Raw genomic sequence first — 20,653 nt, forward strand, 5'->3', positions numbered from 1 at the left:
CAGTTTTAGTCATATCTTTAATGTATTTTTTCCCCTGCGTTCAGTTTTCTTTAATAAGATGACTTTGAGAATCCATTAATCTAAGAAAGTGAATTATAAAAAAAATGATTATTCACAAAAAAGATGGACAATTTGTTGAATGTCTTGGAAAAAAATAAAATTTTGCAATTGTCTGATACTGAATTACAAATAGATTGCAGATACATATAGAAAAATTTAAATATGGCCTACCTTCAAATGATATATTTAAGCATTTTCTACACATTATGAAGTAAAACGATCTATAAAAAATTTATTCCATGTCAGATATTTATTTCATGTGCGTGATTATGAATAATTAGCGAGATTATTTCCGAAATTTGTAATTTTTTTCTGATAGATTCCTTAATAACAGATATATAACAAGAATGTTTTTCTATAAAAAAATAGAATAGAAATGTCTTTTCTTCCTAAAAAATTCTATGGCATTGACCTTTTTTTTATAAAAAAAAAAAATGAATATTTTCGAATGCATACCAAAATTTTAAAAAATGTCCCCTTCTAATATGTTTTTTTATTTCATTTATTCTTTTTACATGCATTCTCAGAATTTAATGTTGTTATTTTCAATAACGTCAGCGCATGTCATTGACCTACTGAAATGCACTTTTACTTTCATCGGATTCATGTTCTTTATTTGTACTAACCAAGATCAATTTATTCTATTCACAACTTATCTCTATTGTTGAGGCAAATACCACTTTTAGCGACCTACTTTTGACTTAAAAGCATTTTCATTCTTTGAAAAATATATTCCTAAAATACTCTCAGTTTCGTGAAAGCTTAGTAAGATTTTATACTCTATGCAAAGTCTCTTCAAGGCAATATTTTCAACATTATTTTTTCTTGCCTACACCAGTGAGAATGAAAAGAGAATTTTTGGAAAATGGAACATTAGGAAAAGAGAGATTAAATTTCTTTCATCGTTCCTGTTTGCATATATATGATAGTTTTCTTCCAATGCAGGAGTTTTTATATGTATGTGTTTGTTTGTTTATGTGCATGTTTTAACCAGTTAACAGTTTTTGACGAATTTATCCATCATGAAAAAAAAATACAGCATTTCGCGTTATGACGAGTTTATTCAATGACAATTATTATATTTAATTATTGTATTTATAATTATTTATTATATTTATATATTAATTATTTATTATATTTATATATTAATTATTTATTATATTTATATAATATATATATGTTTTTGGCAATTAAATTATGCATTTTCCGAAGAGATCAAAATAGTGTGGTTAATTAATAGCATATATATCACTTAATCAATCCTAATTCATTTCCTAGTTTTTATCTTAATTTAAGCCATATTAGATTCATTCTAAAATAGTCTTATTTCTTGATCCAATTCCCACTTCTTATTTAATTATTTTTAACACGCCCTCTATAAAACTGAAGACCTCAGCATTTTCTCAAACTCTGAGTGAAGGGATAAAAATCTAAGATTCCCTTTCCTAAGTTTATACGCGTCAAAGGAATTCCTATTGAAATCTCATAGTAAAATCACTGAAGGGGAAAATTTTGCTATCTTTTGATTTTGTGACACGATGTAGACTGACGCATCTCCTTCAGTTTTTTTTTTTTTTTTTCATTGTAAAAATTACGACTTTTGTGATGAAATAAAACGATGTTAACATTTCACAAGTCTCTTCTCGGCGAAGCATCTGCTAAAATATGTTCACTTGTGTGTGTGTACGCTCGTATGTGTGTGTAATATTTGCTTATTTTTGATAGTATGTATTCTTTCATTTTGCATCTTCACAATAATTATAAAATTTTTTTATCAGTTCCTTTTTTTTTTTTATCCTGACAGGACTCAAGTGGCTAGGAATATGTGAGAAGGGATATGAAAGAACCAGCCAAGTTCGTAAATGGATCATCCAAATCAAATAGAAATGGAATGGTGGGAGTTGAAATATTGATTCGCTAATTCTTTAAATATTGAAGATAGAAATATTATGCAAATTAAATGATTAATAACTTTATCTTTTTGCACAGCCTTTATTTTAAAAGTATTTGTATAGATCTTTTAAAAGTTATCTCCATTAAAAATAAAAAACGATGTATTAGTATCTGTATATTAGTATTTTTCTAAATTTTCCGAAGTCATTTAGGATTCACATTGAATTCTCGGCATGAAGATCTGACCAACAGAAAACAATGCGAGAAAAAATAAAAGGCAAATTAAAAGGAGAAGTCCCTTTAGTTTATAAGCATTTTTTTTTTATGAAATTTAGTTTTCAGAGCTGTGTTTTCATTATTTATAAAATTAAGCACAGCTACAACTTTAACAGTATTTTCATATAAAATTACAATTCATTTAAATAAATGTTATCTTGGTTATATATGTATATGTATGATATACATCTCCTCCAAAAAAAAAAAAAAGGTTGAATTCAATGAAATTTTGTTCATCTTTTATACCAGATAACCAGAATTTTGCCTTTTTTTAAAACTGAACAATTCTAATATTTTTATAAATTTCTCTTTTATTTTAATACGTTTTTTGACAACGTGTTTATTAGTTCTAATATAGGAATTTAACCATGCAAATTTAAGTTAATCACTCAAATAAAAGTAACCTCCTTTATACGTTACCTTTAGTGAACAAAATTTGTAGTATCTCAAGGATTAAAAACTTGCACAGAAAATCTGATTCAATTTATATTCTGAATTTAATTAAAAGACTGTAGACTATTAAAGTATTTTGTATGTTATAATATCTTATGCAAAAATATTGTTTACATTAAAAATATTTTATATGAAATGATTTTAATTCGGAGCTACACTGGACATATCAACTAGTCTATGCATAAAGATGAATGCTTTACATTATCTTTTATATAATTCTATAGCTTTTTACCATCTGTATAGAATTTAAGATACATTCTCTCCTAGTCAAAAGAAAAGTCACAATCATATTTTTATTGTTCTAGGGCACATTCAAATCTCAAAGTTTAGTTATATTAACATCCCACTTTTAAAGCAAAACTATGGCTATGCTGGGACGGACCTTGTAATTTTGAGCCGCGATCAGATGACGAGGACGACAACTCATCTGGCACCCCCCTCCCCTCTTCACAACACACCACATCACCGAGATTACGTTTGGCCCGGACACATTTAACGTGCACCAGACCCACTTACACGACGGTTCTTCGGGTGAATCGGGTCACGAACCTGAAACCCTCTGGTTATGAAGTCGACACCTTACCACCAAGTCACCGCGACCCTCATTCAAATCTTAAAGATTAAATAAAATATGTTAATTAAAAATTCTGCTAATCTTTGTTGCTTTTACCATTTTATATATATGTTTATCTATATATGTATGTTTTGAAAATATTATTTGATAAAAAAAATTATATTATCGAAAAACTTTTAAAATCGAAAAACTAAAAAATTGAATGTTAGCAATTTTGTTCTTTTTGATAAATATATTAAATTTAGTTTGATACAAAATTTTTAACAATTTTTATAATGATGAAATGCATTGTTCCATAAAACTATTCAATTAAATACTTTTGATAATGTTAAAATTTTAAAAGCTAGTTTTTTTTAATATAGAAAATTTAGAGGAAGCACTTTCCTGTTAATTACAGGTTCAAACATGCCATTATCAGAAAACCGTGAAATTTAATTGTTCCTTCAAACGGGTTTCTGATTACTTATGCGATTTCCGATTCCATCAAGAGCTGAGCAGGGTTTTTTTTTTTATTTGTTTGATTATGTGGTATTGTTCTAAACATTTTATTGCATCAATAGGTTTTATGTTCCAATTTGTTGAAATGTTAAATGATTCAAATGTCCTCTATTCAAATAGTGGAAATGTCATTAAAAAATACATTTTTGGATTCTTATTTTGTCCTTGCAACATAAAAAATCTGTAGGAGACATCGTCGCTTTGCTGATGTTTTTATGACAACTATTGTGAATTAGTGCCTTTTTTTTATCTTTCACAATTGAATTGATAGTGACAATTAAACATATCGAATATGTTTTATGGTGTGTAAGTTTTTTTGCAGAGAGATACAATTGAAATGATGTAACTATACTATTAAGAAACTCTTCAATTTATTTACATGTTTGGATGGTTTCAGCAAAAAATTTTTGAATGAATTTTCTCTAGGTTAACTATTGTCATCAACCGAAAATAAATGCTTTGCTTAGTTGACTCTTGTTTTGACTGCTGGTAAAAATTCAAGAATAAAGTAAGATTCACTAAGCTTTAAACAGTATTATTTATATTTAGAAAGAACAGAATTTATTTAGTTTTAAAACTTGCAATTTGTTGAATGGGATGAGTTAGTTTTCTTTGAGAATTCTAAATTCTTAAAGAATATTTTGACTAATTATCTTATTTCAAGATCAATCTATATGCATTGTGCAATTTAACTTTTAGACAAACAATTACTCCCTTTTAATATACTTGCATCTTATGAGTTGTGAATATAAAGCAAATTAAAAATGCTATCCCCCCAGCAAAATTTTGTAGGTGAAAAGAAAATTTTTTAATATAATAATTATGTCTAATAATCTATGTATCCTAAATGGAGTACTTATATAAAAAATAAAATACTTTTATTAGTAGTAGTATTTAAATTATTAAATTAATATTATAGAGAAACCTATGGATTAAAATAAAATATATTATATATTGTAATAAATTTTATATTTATAATAACACCTAATAACAAATATCAGTATTTATCTTGATTAGGAATAATTTGACAGATGAATCTGATTCACTGTATTGAATTTCTATTCGGCGTACTTTATATCGGCTTGTAGATAAAAAATATACTTATCTATATGACAAGGATTTGAAAAGCAATAATCATGATTCTATTTTAGATTCATTCATAAGGAATTAAAACACAATCATTTTAATTAAAACGAATAATTATTCTTGCTTCTATAATTACTTTTAATGAGAAATAATTTGATAAATGAATCTGATTCACTGTATCGAATTTTGATTTGGCGTACTTTATATTGGCTTGTGGTTAAAATATATATTTATCTGTATACCAATGATTTAAAAATAATAAGAAAGACACTATTTTATATTCATTTATAAAGAATTAAAATTAAACAATAATTTTAAATAAAATAAATTATTATTATTATTGATTCAATATTTATTCTTGATTAGGAATAACCTTATAAATGAATTCTGATTCATTGCATCATATTTCAATATGGCGTACTTTATATTGGCTTGAAATTAAATTATATATTTATATGTATAACAAAAATTTTAAAAATAATAAGAAAGACACTGTTTTATATTCATTTATAACGACTTAAAACATGTTGGACAAAAATGAAAAGCCTCCACTTAAGAAAACAAATTTTCAACTACCTTGAAAACATCGGTAAAATGTGGCAGTCTCGATGGCGGGGCATACCTTCTCGTGAAAGATTTCATATACAAGATGATAGTAGTGGTGTCTAATTTTACATGGTTACCAACGTTCGTGTGATTTTTTTCGAAAGTTCAATTATTTAGTGGCACTAGATACTTAATAAAGCAGATATATCCTTAATGCCCTTCGATCGTATAAACCAAAATTTCTCAACCCGTGGTAAGCATACTCCCAGGCATACCTGATTTGGTATCAGGGGGTGCTCGGAATGAGGTTATAATGGTTGACACTGATAGATTTGTATGTAGATGTTAGTAATTATGCATAATAGGATGAAAATGGGATATTTGGAGCAGCGATGATACATCAAAAATACATAAGTAAAAAAGTGTGAGAAACGTTGGTATAAGCATTGTTTTATTACAAAACTTTAATAAATTGTTCGCTATAACTGCAGACTGAATAGTTCAGTTTAGTCATATTTACATCCCGTTTTGAAATAAAACGAGTACTATTTTAGAATGGACTTCGCATTTTTAAAATTTAATCAGATGGCGAGGATGAAATTTTGAATGAAATGCTAGCTTCTAGTAAACCAATTTATTCTGAAAGCTCTACACGAAAAAAGTTATCTTTCATATGGGATCTAAGTACAATTTTATATTGGATAAAAAAAGTAAAAACTAGATGTTCGATTGTTGCTTTGATGAACTGAAGATTCCACAACTTCCCTTTACTGTAAGTCATTCCAAATATATCATATAAGTCTAATGCATAACGTAGATCATGAGACTTGCTCTAACATACCTAACCATGACTCATGACTCTATATGTTACACCAAATGGAATGAGAGTCTCTACCATATATCTAGCGGGTTGACAGTTTATTTCGAGGGTGATGTCAAAGTCTAAAAGTTTAGAGTCACATATCTGTTCTAACTCAACGCCTGTACTGGTAGAAACCTCAATCAGTACAGCATATGCCTCCTATCATAATAAGCAGATAAGCAGCTACAATACAGTTTTCTTCTAGATAGAATCTACTGGAAAAATCGTTTAGTTTAACATTTTCAAATCCTCGTTTCCTTACTTCAGCGACTACTAATCAAAATAGAAATTACTCACTGAAGACCATGACCTGAATATATTCCTCTATCCAGAGGCAGGCGGCAGCGATTTTCTCTGCTTCCGCATATCCAGTGTCAACTAGAAGCGGGAAGAGGAAGCAAAGTAAAAACTGTTTCATCTTGATTTCACTTCCATGTGATATATCCTAATCCCCTGTACATTGTCAAGCGTCCTTAGAGACACTCCAGCGATCTTGGAGAGGAAAAATTGCAACATTCCGATTATTTAATAACATTCCATTGTAAAGATAAGGTCAAAAACGTTTAAATATTGTCTGCAAAGCTAATGGTAATGCGAATCAGACGGAATCTGAAGAAATATCTCTGAAATCGTTTGCTTGGCATTAGGCTCAGTAAAAAAAAAAAAAAAAATACACTGAGCTCCTTAAAATATTATCTGTATTTCAGCTTTAAATTTGACACTTTGTATTCATAATTCTTGTACAAATGTTTTGCATAATAGCATTTTTCTTTTTAATTTCCTTTTTCATTGGAATAATTTAGGAATCTTACCTGTATGACTGGACAGCATACTCCAAGAACGATTAGGTTCTGCATGCAAACAGATCTGCGAAGACGATTGAGGTCCAACATCAGTTGAGGACATCGCGCTATAGCACTGCAAACACCAGGTTGTCTCTCTGGAGTAACACATGGTCTTGATTGGAAAATAACTGCCAAGGGAAAAAGTATAGAGTAAATTTTCTTATAAAATTTTACAGCAGTTTTTATAAGAACAGATTAGACAAGATCTCGCAGAATGGATCCTATACAACAGGTGGGATCGAGCAAGAAATTACAATGGAAGTTGGCTCATTCGAGTAATTTCCATTCAAATTTTCCTTTAGTCCCTTGATATTTCCATTAAAATAATTCTAAAATAATATAATTTTGTCAATTTCAATTCTGTTCAATTTGAAATCAAAACTAAAAATTTGTTTTAAAAAATAATTTTTATTTCTGATTTTTTTTATTTATTAAATACGTCGATAATCGTAAGTGAATAATATTTAAGATTAATTTTTTTTTAGATTTCATATTACAACATGTCATGAAAGACAAAAGATGCAAGACCATGCTTGTAATGAAATTGAAAGGATGAACATTATTCATTGAATTGGATTTTAAATATATCATCTTAGCCATATTTTCACAAATAATTTGATTCAATTTATCGAATTTCTGTTGCAACAAATATTGAGCTTAAAATATGAACCATGAGAGCCTGAGGGCACACTTAAGGTTTCGGCTTCAAAGGATCGGAGTTCGAAAGCCAAATCACTATGAACACATCAATTAAATAATCAGTGTTCACTTACACCTGGTTTAAGCCAAATCTGCAGAGGACAGACGCCCTCATATTCGTATAGAACATGTAAGCAGAGATTGCTGACTCAGATGCCTTTCAAGACACTTGATTATGGCTCCGTATTTCCAATCCTCGCCTAGTTTCAAAATGTGACATTAATCAAACAAAATTAAACCTTTCGTAAAATAGAATATTTGCTTTAGCAAAAATATTCCATTGATTTTTTTAGAGTGAAAATCATTTCAGAAAAAATTTTGATAATTGAATAAATTCATAAAAACTAGAAAATAAATTTGAAAGAGTTCTGTTTTCTAATTAAAAATATTTGTGAAGCTATTAATGATTATTTAAAAGTATTTTATGTGAAAATAACCTTTCATTAGATTTTGCTTATTTATATTAACAAAAAATACGAAACAACCCATTTAATTAACATCTCAACAAAATTATTTGTGAATTAAATAAGTATATATAAAATTTATGAAACTTTATCTGAAAATTTTCTCTTTGTGTAAATAAAAAAGAAAATAATTTACAAACACCATGAATCAAATTAATATCACATCTTAAAATTTTAAATTTCAGTATTTAAGTACTTCTACCAGAATATAAACTATGTGTAAGCATACATAATTAATAAATTAATTTAAAAATATTTAACCTCTAATTTACTTTTTATTCTATCGTAAACTACAACCAAAGTGTTACAGAATTAAAAGCAAAGCAGAGATTAAAAAAAAGGGAAACCGTTTCTGATTTTACTTATTAAAATTCAAATTATAACCTGAAAAACAAGTAATTCTCAATGTTAGATGCATGTACTCGAGGAGCAGTAAACGACACTTAGGATAGAATTATGTTTGTCTGTGATTTTATATTTGACTTGAAAAAGGTGAATTAAACGTACAAAAATATGTCCTCGTGAGGCTTGTTGGCATCTTACTTTTACTTAACAAGAAAACATTGCAAATGTCATGTGCTAAACAAGAAAATACTGAAAATATTAAAGAATCTACTGAAGGAACTTTGGTTTAAAATTTTATCTTTTTCAATATAAATTCAACCCAAAGATATTTTTTTAAATTTATATAAAAATAATTTAAAAGCAAGCGTTTCCACACTTTCCATCAAAAATATTGAAGTATAAAAATCTAAAAAACTGCATTATTAAAATCTTCGAGCACGCTTATCTGCTTAAAATAATTAATAAAAGTCAACCAGGATTTTTAATGGTGTTATTTCATGTAAGGTTGTAGTAATATGACAAACCTAATTGCAACTGTCGTTTTAATTCTAATAATATTTTGTAATTTATAGTTTTGTTTATCTAAGCTCTTTCTTCTCACACAAGATGCCCAATTTTCCCCAGAATTAAAATGTACCACTAGATGAAATATCTCCAGTAATCATAGATTGATTTAAAAAAAAAAAAAAACTCCCTTCCCTTGTGAACTGCATGTAGAACTGAAATAGACCGAAGGTGCCAAATCAGAGCTTGAGTAATGCATTCCAGCCATTCTCAGCAACTTTCGCCAGGTGGTCAGAAGTATAGTCCTATCACTGACTCCCCGACAAGCCCGAAGGCACACGGATAAAGAATACTGAATGACCGGACCGCCGCAATAACAACATTGGCAGGAACGGTGGTAAAATCCTAAGGGCCATCAGCCACGGTACAACCCTTCTCGAAGGAAGTACGTTCTGTCATCGATGGGAGGAGCTAGGTCTACCACCTATTTATGTACCCACCAGGGTGGCGAGATCCAACCACCATACCGGAAGCATCTCATCCTCATTTCGAGGTGCCCCCCCCGGTGGTCTGGTCAGAAGTATATGTGACCTAACGTTATTTTGGTCTCTTTCCTTTTCCTTGATCCCTTTACTATTCTTTTACGATTCACCAATTCTGGAACTTTTGGCCAATGGTTTATTTCAAATTACCCAGCATGGTAACCTATTTATTTGTTTACTCAGTTGACAGAATTAATTCTTGGTAAAGAATGCTCTTCTAATCCCAGTGGTAAAAAAATTATATGATGCATGTAAACAAAGTCCATTAGCATGTGGAAAGGTCCATTTAAAAATTACTCAGTCCATGGCATACCCAGTCATTAATGTAGGGTTTACATTCAGCCAGCAATAATCCATATAGTGAGACTGCGCATGGGCAGAAATTATACAGTAGCAAGTATTTGTCCCGTAGAGGCGATTGTCTGCTCTTTCAGCGCATGCATAGTCCTCCTTATACGCAAACATGAATTACTAGAATCTTATAGCTGGCTGAGTGTAACCCACTTTAAGACGAACTACATAAGCCAAGCCCCATTACATGTCCATAAATAGTTCATTTCGACACTTTGAGTCTATGCTGTGATCAATGCCTTGATTTGGTCGTCATCATTCCCGGATACCCTATCAGAAAACATTGTCAGTCTTTGATGCCAAATTCGCCCTGTATGAGTTTTACAAATCACCTTTTTCTTACAGAATTCTACAGGTAAACAAAGCATATGATTTCGTTACTGAAAAACATTGATGACTTCTTGATGCCGAAAAAGAATTATATACCGAAAATTCGCTTTATTGTTTGCCATTTTTACCAACGTAAAACAGTACTGATTATTAATAGACATAAATATTGGAAAAAGCACTACTTTCCATATATGGAATTTTAAAATTTTATAACAACAGCCCATTGTCCATATGGTAATCGGTGCAAGTTATCGGAAACAGGCGGAAAACTTTCCAAGAAAATGCCAGTAGTATAGTTGAAACAATTTCATAATAAATGTTACAAAGTTTTATAAAAAAAATAAAAAAAAAACTACAAAAGTGTTTAAAAAAATATAAAAAATGAACAGAGCGCAATGACTCAAACCCCTTTAGAATCGTTATCCGGAAGTAGATTTTCATTGAAGTTTATTTTAATAAAAGCTTATATATATTTTTTTATCTTGACCCCAAATTTATTTTTCAAAATTCATTTACTTCCTCCTTTTTTCAAGTGTTGCAGTAAATATTATTTAAAAATTTATTTTTAAGGAATTGTATCTGCAAAGGTAGACTATAATTTATAATGTTTGTTTCACAAAATGATAAAATATTCAGGCAGATTTTTTTTATGTGTATAACAACTACCTATTAGAAATATTTAAATAATCCATAAGAAGAATATAAAAAAATTCTTATAAGAAACATTTTTCTTCTAACTCTTCTATTAAACAAATTGATTAAGTGTAACATGTAATAAACTTTGGCTATTTAAAATGAAACAAATTTTTTACTAATAATCATTCATGAGAAAATAATTGGGCAATTCGTTATTACATGAGCGAAGTTATGTTTATGTTATTACAACATGCTAAGACTTTTCATATTAATATATAATTATTTTCTTTTAAATATATATTATGCCTTCTGTCAATAGATCCTTTTTCAATAAATCCTTTTTTCAACTAATTCACAGAAAATAATAATGGATAAGCTCACACTGGATAAGATATTTTATAAACTTTTGCAATAATATATACAGTTTACGTTAAAACACATTGTATGTTTATGGTCTTTGTTGAAAATTAAAACATCATAGTTTTTGCAATAAATTAGCAATCTAGTTATAAAAAATGCCAACATGTATCATAAAGACCTATTTTCGCAATTCTGTTTATTCAAGCATTTTCGAACAGGCTAGAGAAGTTATACAGTTCATGTTTTCTGTGCATGGCATTTTGAAAAAAAAAATTAAAAATAATATAAGCTGCTTTTTATGAAAAAGCTTTTTTATTATTATATTGATAACTCATTGTTGCGCAGCTACCCAGTTTTTACTTTTTTTTTTGTATTTTAGGAAGTTAAATATGATAATCAATGTAACATGGCAATTTTAAAAGTTGCTGAAAATGGCAATATTTTTGTTCTTACTGACAAAAATAACTAAAAGAAGAGTCAAGATTTGACCCAGATATCCAACAATGTATAAATTATACAATACATTCATATTAATAAACTGTTTAAATTTGGATTAATAAACTGTCTAATTTTGGATATATGATACTATTAAGATGTATAATTCAGATGTTTTATAGAATACCTAGTTATTTCATGAAATAGCTAATGGTGATTTATTAATTACTTCATAGATGTTCAGTAATTAGATGAAATAATTAATGATGATTTATTAATTACTTTATAAAATATCTAGTTATTTCATGAAATAATAAATGACGATTTATCAAATATTTTATAAAAAATATAATATTTCATGAAGTAACTAAAGATGCTTTATCAGTTGCTTCATATATTATCTAGTTATTTCATAGAATAACTAATGACGATTTATTAGTTGCTACATAGATTATCAATTATAAGACGAAATAATTGATGATGATTTATTAATTATTTCATAGATTATTAGTTATAAGACGAAATAATTAATGGTGATTTATTAATTATTTCATAGATAATCAATTATAAGACGAAATAATTGATGATGATTTATTAGTTATATCCACAGAATATCTAGATAAGATATTCATAAAGATGATTAACGATGATTTATCAAATATTTTATAGAACATATAGTATTTTATGAAATATCTAAAGATGAGTTTTTTATCAGTTACTTTATAGATTATCTAGTTATTTCATGAAATAATTAATGATGATTTATCAGTTATTTAATCGAGTATATAATCATTCTATGAAATAAATCATCATATTCTATGAAATAATTTATCATATTTTATGAAATAATTTATCATATTTTATGAAATAATTTATCATATTCTATGAAATAACGGATATTATACTTCGAAAATAAAATGGATATTTTGTTAGGTAATTAAATTAAAAATCCTAACAAAAACTAAATCATTTCTAGAGGGGTTCCTTTCATGTTTGTTGATACTTGCACAATATGCTAATTGTTTCTATTATTAGCATAGTCATACAGCTTATATTTATAACGATAAAAAAAATTCGTTAAAAATTATGTTAATCACTAATATTTTATTTATTTAACAAAGCAATTATTTTGAAGATAAATTTTCTAGTGCACATTCAAAATGACATAAAACTGATTCCAAACAAAAGTCTGTTTTTATCGGGATAAAACGCGTTTTTTGATAAAGTTAATTTACAAATATTGTATTATTATTAACCCGTTTTATTGTTAAGTATAACTGCATAGAAACGTACTTCAATGTATAATTTAAATTTAGTTGGCGATTTTCATTCAGGTAATGCATGATGATTACTAAAATAAAAATTTAATAACTTTACTTTTAAATGCCTTAAGTTTCAAATTTGACCCCGGATTTTTAAATCGAGTTGTACACTTGTAATTCGTTTATTTTTAATATTTGGTTGTATGTACTACCATTCCATAATGTTCCTTTCAACAAAAGTTTAAAGAATAAACGTCATCTGCCAAAATTCCTCAATTAATATGGCATTTTGTTTCTCCGCCGTATTGAACGAGTGACATATTTTTAGAAAAAGTTGAGCGGAATAAATTTTTAACGCATTTTATTTTCCCGAAAAATAAAAATACTTTTGAGGTAGGTGCGTATCTTATTTATACTATATTATAATTATTTTTAGTAAGCGCCTGTTTAGCTTGAAGAAAATCTTGCTATTTTTGAGAGTACCAATTTTGATCTATAGGCTAAAATATACTAAAATATATATAGTGATTTTTATTATTATTATTTTTCTCTTCATCTGGCTATAACAATGAACACATTGATATTTTTAAAAGTTTAATTTCAAAAATCAAGCTTTTAAGGATTAAAATTAACAATCTATCTGCAATTTTTCATTGAAGTCCCAATTTTGATCTATAGGCTAAAATATACTAAAATATATATAGTGATTTTTATTATTATTATTTTTCTCTTTATCTGGCTATAACAATGAACACATTAATATTTTTAAAAGTTTAATTTCAAAAATCAAGCTTTTAAGGATTAAAATTAACAATCTATCTGCAATTTTTCATTGAAGTCCCAATTTTGATCTATAGGCTAAAATATACTAAAATATATATAGTGATTTTTATTATTATTATTTTTCTCTTCATCTGGCTATAACAATGAACACATTGATATTTTTAAAAGTTTAATTTCAAAAATCAAGCTTTTAAGGATTAAAATTAACAATCTATCTGCAATTTTTCATTGAAGTCCCAATTTTGATCTATAGACTAAAATATACTAAAATATATATAGTGATTTTTATTATTATTATTTTTCTCTTTATCTGGCTATAACAATGAACACATTGATATTTTTAAAAGTTTAATTTCAAAAATCAAGCTTTTAAGGATTAAAATTAACAATCTATCTGCAATTTTTCATTGAAGTCCCAATTTTGATCTATAGGCTAAAATATACTAAAATATATATAGTGATTTTTATTATTATTATTTTTCTCTTCATCTGGCTATAACAATGAACACATTGATATTTTTAAAAGTTTAATTTCAAAAATCAAGCTTTTAAGGATTAAAATTAACAATCTATCTGCAATTTTTCATTGAAGTCCCAATTTTGATCTATAGGCTAAAATATACTAAAATATATATAGTGATTTTTATTATTATTATTTTTCTCTTTATCTGGCTATAACAATGAACACATTGATATTTTTAAAAGTTTAATTTCAAAAATCAAGCTTTTAAGGATTAAAATTAACAATCTATCTGCAATTTTTCATTGAAGTCCCAATTTTGATCTATAGGCTAAAATATACTAAAATATATATAGTGATTTTTATTATTATTATTTTTCTCTTCATCTGGCTATAACAATGAACACATTGATATTTTTAAAAGTTTAATTTCAAAAATCAAGCTTTTAAGGATTAAAATTAACAATCTATCTGCAATTTTTCATTGAAGTCCCAATTTTGATCTATAGGCTAAAATATACTAAAATATATATAGTGATTTTTATTATTATTATTTTTCTCTTCATCTGGCTATAACAATGAACACATTGATATTTTTAAAAGTTTAATTTCAAAAATCAAGCTTTTAAGGATTAAAATTAACAATCTATCTGCAATTTTTCATTGAAAACTTAAGTGTCTGTAATCATAATAAAATCTTAGTGTTCCGATAAAACAAATTTTAAAAATAAAATTTCAATATAAGACATATGAAAAGCAGCTTTTCAAAGGAAAAAAATCTTAAATCCTTTCATATTTCAATGATACAAAATTAAAATAAGAATGTTCATTAAGGGCACATTATAGTGCCATCTTTAAAATAATGAATAACCGTATAACACTTTCATGCTTTTTACAACACCATTAATAAAAAAATATATGATTAGCTGCACTAATGCACAAAAAAAGGGGACTTTTTTTCCAAAATATCATAACATGGTGATACTTTATGCTTGCTTTATTAGTTCTTTATTTTATTGTTAAAATTTGCTTATAATGATTTAATAGCAGTAACGAAGCGAAACAAAAAAAAATGTAATTATTGTTGTCACAAAATGAGTGCATATAAATCCAATAACTAATCCAGTGAAAAATATTAAAGCAAAATATACTTAAAAATAGTTTTTAAAATTATTACAAATAAAAAAGCGGATTGTGCGTAGAAAATGTATGCATTGAAAATTAATAGATACATTTTTCAATTTAAAGTGAAATAAAAATAATTTTAGTGAAATAATATTCCATCATGTTAAAGAAAAAAAAATGAGAAGATATAAACTAGATTTTAATAAAAAAATATTATAATTTCTTAAAAATTAAATAAATTAAAATATAATTAATGTTTGAATAAAACTTTATATAGGAAGCAAACTAAATGCCAAATTTAGCAACTCTATTTCAGAGGCCTAAGCTGTGAAGTGCTTTAAAAGTTTTTTTAATCATGCCCGGTTATAGAATGTCATTCTATAAACATTCTAAAACTAAAATAAATGAAAGCACATTCTATGTCTTATCTTAGATCTCGTTTCATGTTATGTTTATTTTTCTAATCAAGCAAATTTATACAACCAGAACTAAAGCACTAAAAGAATTTCTTATACTTCAAAATTTACACTACAGATGGCGACACCGCAGATAAGAGCAATCAAGAAACAATTTATGTCTATTTATTTATTTTAAATTTTATTTTTTATATAATTTTGCTTCATTTTATAGAATTAACATCAATAAAAAAGACTAACAATGAATACCTAAATGAATAAAATAATATTTTAAATAAAAATATTAGTAAAAGAAATAGCAAAAACGTTATTATTTAACAAATTGTCATTCAAAATCTAGAAATATCCTATGTAACACAATATATAAGAGGAAAAAGATATAGACTGAAAAGATTTTCCATTTATAAAAGTGAAAATACCATGAGAACAGAAGAATTTTTTAATGTCACGGCGATATAAATTTAATACTAATGAACAAACACACACAAAAAGAAATGATATCAAACATTCAGTATTTTCCACATGAATAATAGAAAACTTCTATTATAGTAATATCCAATAAATGAGGAGGAACAGCATAAATATTATAAGTTGGTGTTTTTTTTCACTAAGCACTTTTCAATCTAATAATAATATTCAGATCATAAAGTTTCTTTATTTAATATGTGTAATAATTGTATCTAGTACGAAAATTTATTTTATTTCGGAAGCTAAAGAAGCAAATGCATACATATACCAATCTAACCGCCTACATTTTTATGCAATTCTCCGATTCTACTAATCATATTTAGCGACATATTCTTTTTAAACAAGAAGCATTTGAAACAAAGACGGTTTCTTTCTTCTGTGAACCAAAATGGATCGAATTAAGAAGCTTTGAATTTTATTTAGACCAGCCAAAGTATACTTACAGTAAACTCCAAGAGTTGATTCATGGAAATTATCTAAAATAGCTATATTAAGAATTTAAGAATGCGGTCAGTTTTGGAGGGGAAAGCGAGGAATTTTTCTTTTTGCTTAAAGTCCTTTATTTAAAATAATATTTCACCTACTATAATTAATAAGCAGGTGAAACGAATAAAAATTTAGATATAATTTTTCCACAAGTATTAAGCATCATAAAATGAAGCTCTTGCTTGTATATGCCTATATGTAATAATTCAAAAACTTCCTATTGGTCAGAATTCTAATGCACACATTTTATGTATTATTAATAATATATATGACGATGCATATTTAATACACAATCGTATTTTTGCTACAATAACAAAATATTTCCTGGCTTATCTCGTTTCAAAATATTATTTTTAGAATTTATTCGAGATTTTTAAATAATTAGCTCTCCGAAGCTTTAGTTTTTACAACAATATATAAATTTTTGAGTGCACGTTTAATGTGCAATGAATAGCAGCAACATTTTAAATGAACAAAAACTTTTCAAATATTTTCTGAAGCACTTAATTCTTTTACAAGGATGAAAAACTTACTCTGTCTTTTGATGATTGGCCTCCTCGCTCTGCCATTTTCTTCCTCCAGACACTGAATGTTCATGCAGAGGCATGATAGAATGAACAGGAGGAAAATTTCCATCAGCTCCTGAAAGAAATTAATTTTTATAATTTGTTTCTGTCTTATTATTTTCTGGAATACCAAATGTATAGTTAATATTGTAATAATAATAAAAAGAATAGATTTTGAGGAATATCCATGTTTAAAACCCTTGAGTCGAAAAAATACTTTTTTGGCATTATATATGTCGATAATTTTGCTTAATTGCCTGTTTGTTAATATGATAACTCAAAACTCTTTGAGATGGATAAATAAAATTTGGTATATGGACTTAAAATCTTTATTTTTAGAATTCTATCAAATTTTGAATCAAGTCCTTTCACATGAAGGCTCTCTGTCTGGGTGTTCGAGTTTATATTATATATATATATATATATATATATATATATATATATATATGCATACCACTCCCGCTGGTTACTGACAATCAATGTGTATTAATTAGTGTCACAGAGATATATGATTCGGTTTGTTTCCACTCTAACTTCATCATTTTCAAATTATTTGTGATATATTTCTGTTATTATATCATTTATATATAAAATTATTTATATAATTATATATAATATAGATTAGACATACGAAATTTTGTGCGCTTATTTTGTAAAACAGTGAATACAATCAAATCTGCATTTGAATTTCTTCTCTTTCGCCAACTTTATGAGAAGTTTGGTATAAAGCTACAGCTTAAGTGCTAAACCGGTCGTGTAATCGTAAGAGTAGTCGTATGCACATAATCGTAAACCACATAATCGCATTCACATAAACAGATTAATAAACAAAAAGTGCCATTGTTTGACGGTACCATTTTCTGTTTACTACTAACACAGTTTAATCATTTGACTCCAATATAACATACAGATAGATAACCTTGATATTATATTTTGAAATTTATCTATTGAACTCTATGCCTTTCGAGTAATCACGTTCATTGTGTGGGAATGTACAGACAGAAAGACAGTCAAGACATCGATCAATTTGTTCAAAAAAAAATTCGCTCGCTAAATACTATCCTGTGTTAAGAATAATCATATCCACATAATCGTAAACCACGTAACTTTATAATCGTAAACGCATAATTGTATCCACATAAACAGATTAATAGACAGAAAGTTTGACAGAACCATTTTCTGTTTACAGGTGACGCGGTTTAATCAGTTGACTCCAAAATAACATACAGATAGATAGCTTTGATATTATATTTTGAAATTTATCTATTGAACTCTATGCCTTTCGAGTAATCACGTTCATTGTGTGGGAATGTACAGACAGAAAGACAGTCAAGACATCGATCAATTTGTTCAAAAAAAAATTCGCTTGCTAAATACTATCCTGTGTTAAGAATAATCATATCCACATAATCGTAAACCACATAACTTTATAATCGTAAACGCATAATTGTATCCACATAAACAGATTAATAGACAGAAAGTTTGACAGAACCATTTTCTGTTTACAGGTGACGCGGTTTAATCAGTTGACTCCAAAATAACATACAGATAGATAACCTTGATTATATATTTTGAAATTCATCTGTTTAACTCGATGTCTTTCGATAGTCGCGTTCACTGTGTATGATAGACATGCAGTCAAGACATCGTTGGATTTGTTGAAAACTTTTATTCACTTTTATCATTTCTGCAACAAAACCGTATTTCAATATTTATCATCTAGCATTTGTAATTTAGATATTTGTAGGAGCACAGTAATACAGACAATTTTCTAGAGTATTTCATTAGAACTTTAGTTGAAAACCGCACAAGAAACACCCAGTCATTCCAGTTTATTGATTTTCAGAGCTATTATTACCATACATTGGCCTACAGATTCGACATAGTTCAAAAGCATTTTTTTTTCGATTTGAGAACAGTCCAAACAGGAATTAGTTATCGACATTTTGAAGCCTACTTTCTTGACTGCTTACAATATATCCTATTCGTTTATTTCGTCGATTAAAAAGTAAAAATTGAAGGACTTTTCACATATACGCCTGAATTTTTTACAAACAATGATGACACAATAAAAGTTATTCAGCAATAGGATGCCTAGTTGTCAATACTTAATGAATAAATTAAAATAGTTTATGATGATCCATAATTAAAACTTTTCTCAGTTGAATAAGCCTTATATACAGCATTTTAGAAAGTTGTTGAAACTTGTTTAAGAAAGAGGAAGTGAAAATTGTCCCAAATGTTTATTCACATGTTAATTCATTTTTCAATTTTAATAAAAATTAAATAATCTAAGTATTATCATCATAATCGTCATTGGTTCAATGGAATCACATCATGCGGCAACAGTATTTGACACATGCAATTGTGCATGTCATTTAACATTGTATTACATGGGTTCCTATAATGTGGGTGATGAGCCAATTTTTAATGGTACGAATAGAAATTTAATTTTTCTTTCAACATATCCAGAAATTTATTATTAAAATTAAATATTAATTCTTCCAAATTGGCACAATTATATTATCTGTTCAAAAAGTGTTTCCGATTTTTTCTACTTAACTTTGAAGCTAACTTTTTCATAGCTTTGTAAAGTTGGATTTTTGACATAATAGAAATTGAAACAAAGTGTGAAAAAAAGCTGCAATTGTTGAACTTTCGAATTACCGAATTAATTTGGGTTTCATTTCAATTATCAACAGAAAATGAAAAAAAGTATATCCCTCATACAGACCTTATAAGAAATATCTTCTTTTCATAAAATTATATTAAATAAGAAATATTTTTTCCTTTACATCAGTTAATTTTTTAATCCACACGACTGCTTTCGAAAGAACGTGGCTGTTCATCAAAAAATATAATGCGCCAAGATAAAATAGATTATAGATTTAGTTTCTAAAACAAAGCTCACTATGCTTAAAAGCTTGCGAACCCTAGTGCCATCATCTTATCATTTTTTTATTTGTATTCACAAACATCCAAATATAACATTTGAATTTTCATCTATTTGTATTATTACAGTTTAAAAAAACTGTATTATTACAAATGAATGAAAATTTTCAAAATAAACATTAAAAAGATTGTAGTGATCGTAGCGCCATCTTTAATCATGTCATTCTAAAGCGCTACCTATCTACTTTCCCTAATACAATCTATGTTAATACTTCTCCCGGGGAATCCCCGTTCTGTATATACGTGCGCTAAGCAGCGATGTTCCGATAGTTGTTAGTGTAATAAAGAGTTTATTTTTCTAATAGCGATGAAATGCTTTACACTACACTCTACATGAACATCACCACAAATGGTGACCCGGATAAGAAATCACGCA

The 20,653-nt window shown here is 27.4% G+C and overlaps 1 protein-coding gene across 1 annotated transcript in view; it reads right to left on the reverse strand.

Moving 5' to 3' along the window:
* The window catches only part of LOC129963368 (clotting factor B-like), a 109,701-nt gene that overhangs the window by 56,839 nt on the left and 32,209 nt on the right, over positions 1-20,653 (reverse strand). The window contains exons 3-4 of the mRNA XM_056077702.1: positions 17,293-17,401; positions 7,061-7,221 (exon numbers count right to left, since the gene is read on the reverse strand). Of these exons, the coding sequence (XP_055933677.1) occupies positions 7,061-7,221; positions 17,293-17,395 (264 nt within the window). The 5' untranslated portion in view covers positions 17,396-17,401. The remainder of the gene's footprint in view (positions 1-7,060; positions 7,222-17,292; positions 17,402-20,653) is intronic.

This window comes from Argiope bruennichi, chromosome 3 (genome assembly GCF_947563725.1).
Source record: "Argiope bruennichi chromosome 3, qqArgBrue1.1, whole genome shotgun sequence".
Taxonomy (NCBI): domain Eukaryota; kingdom Metazoa; phylum Arthropoda; class Arachnida; order Araneae; family Araneidae; genus Argiope; species Argiope bruennichi.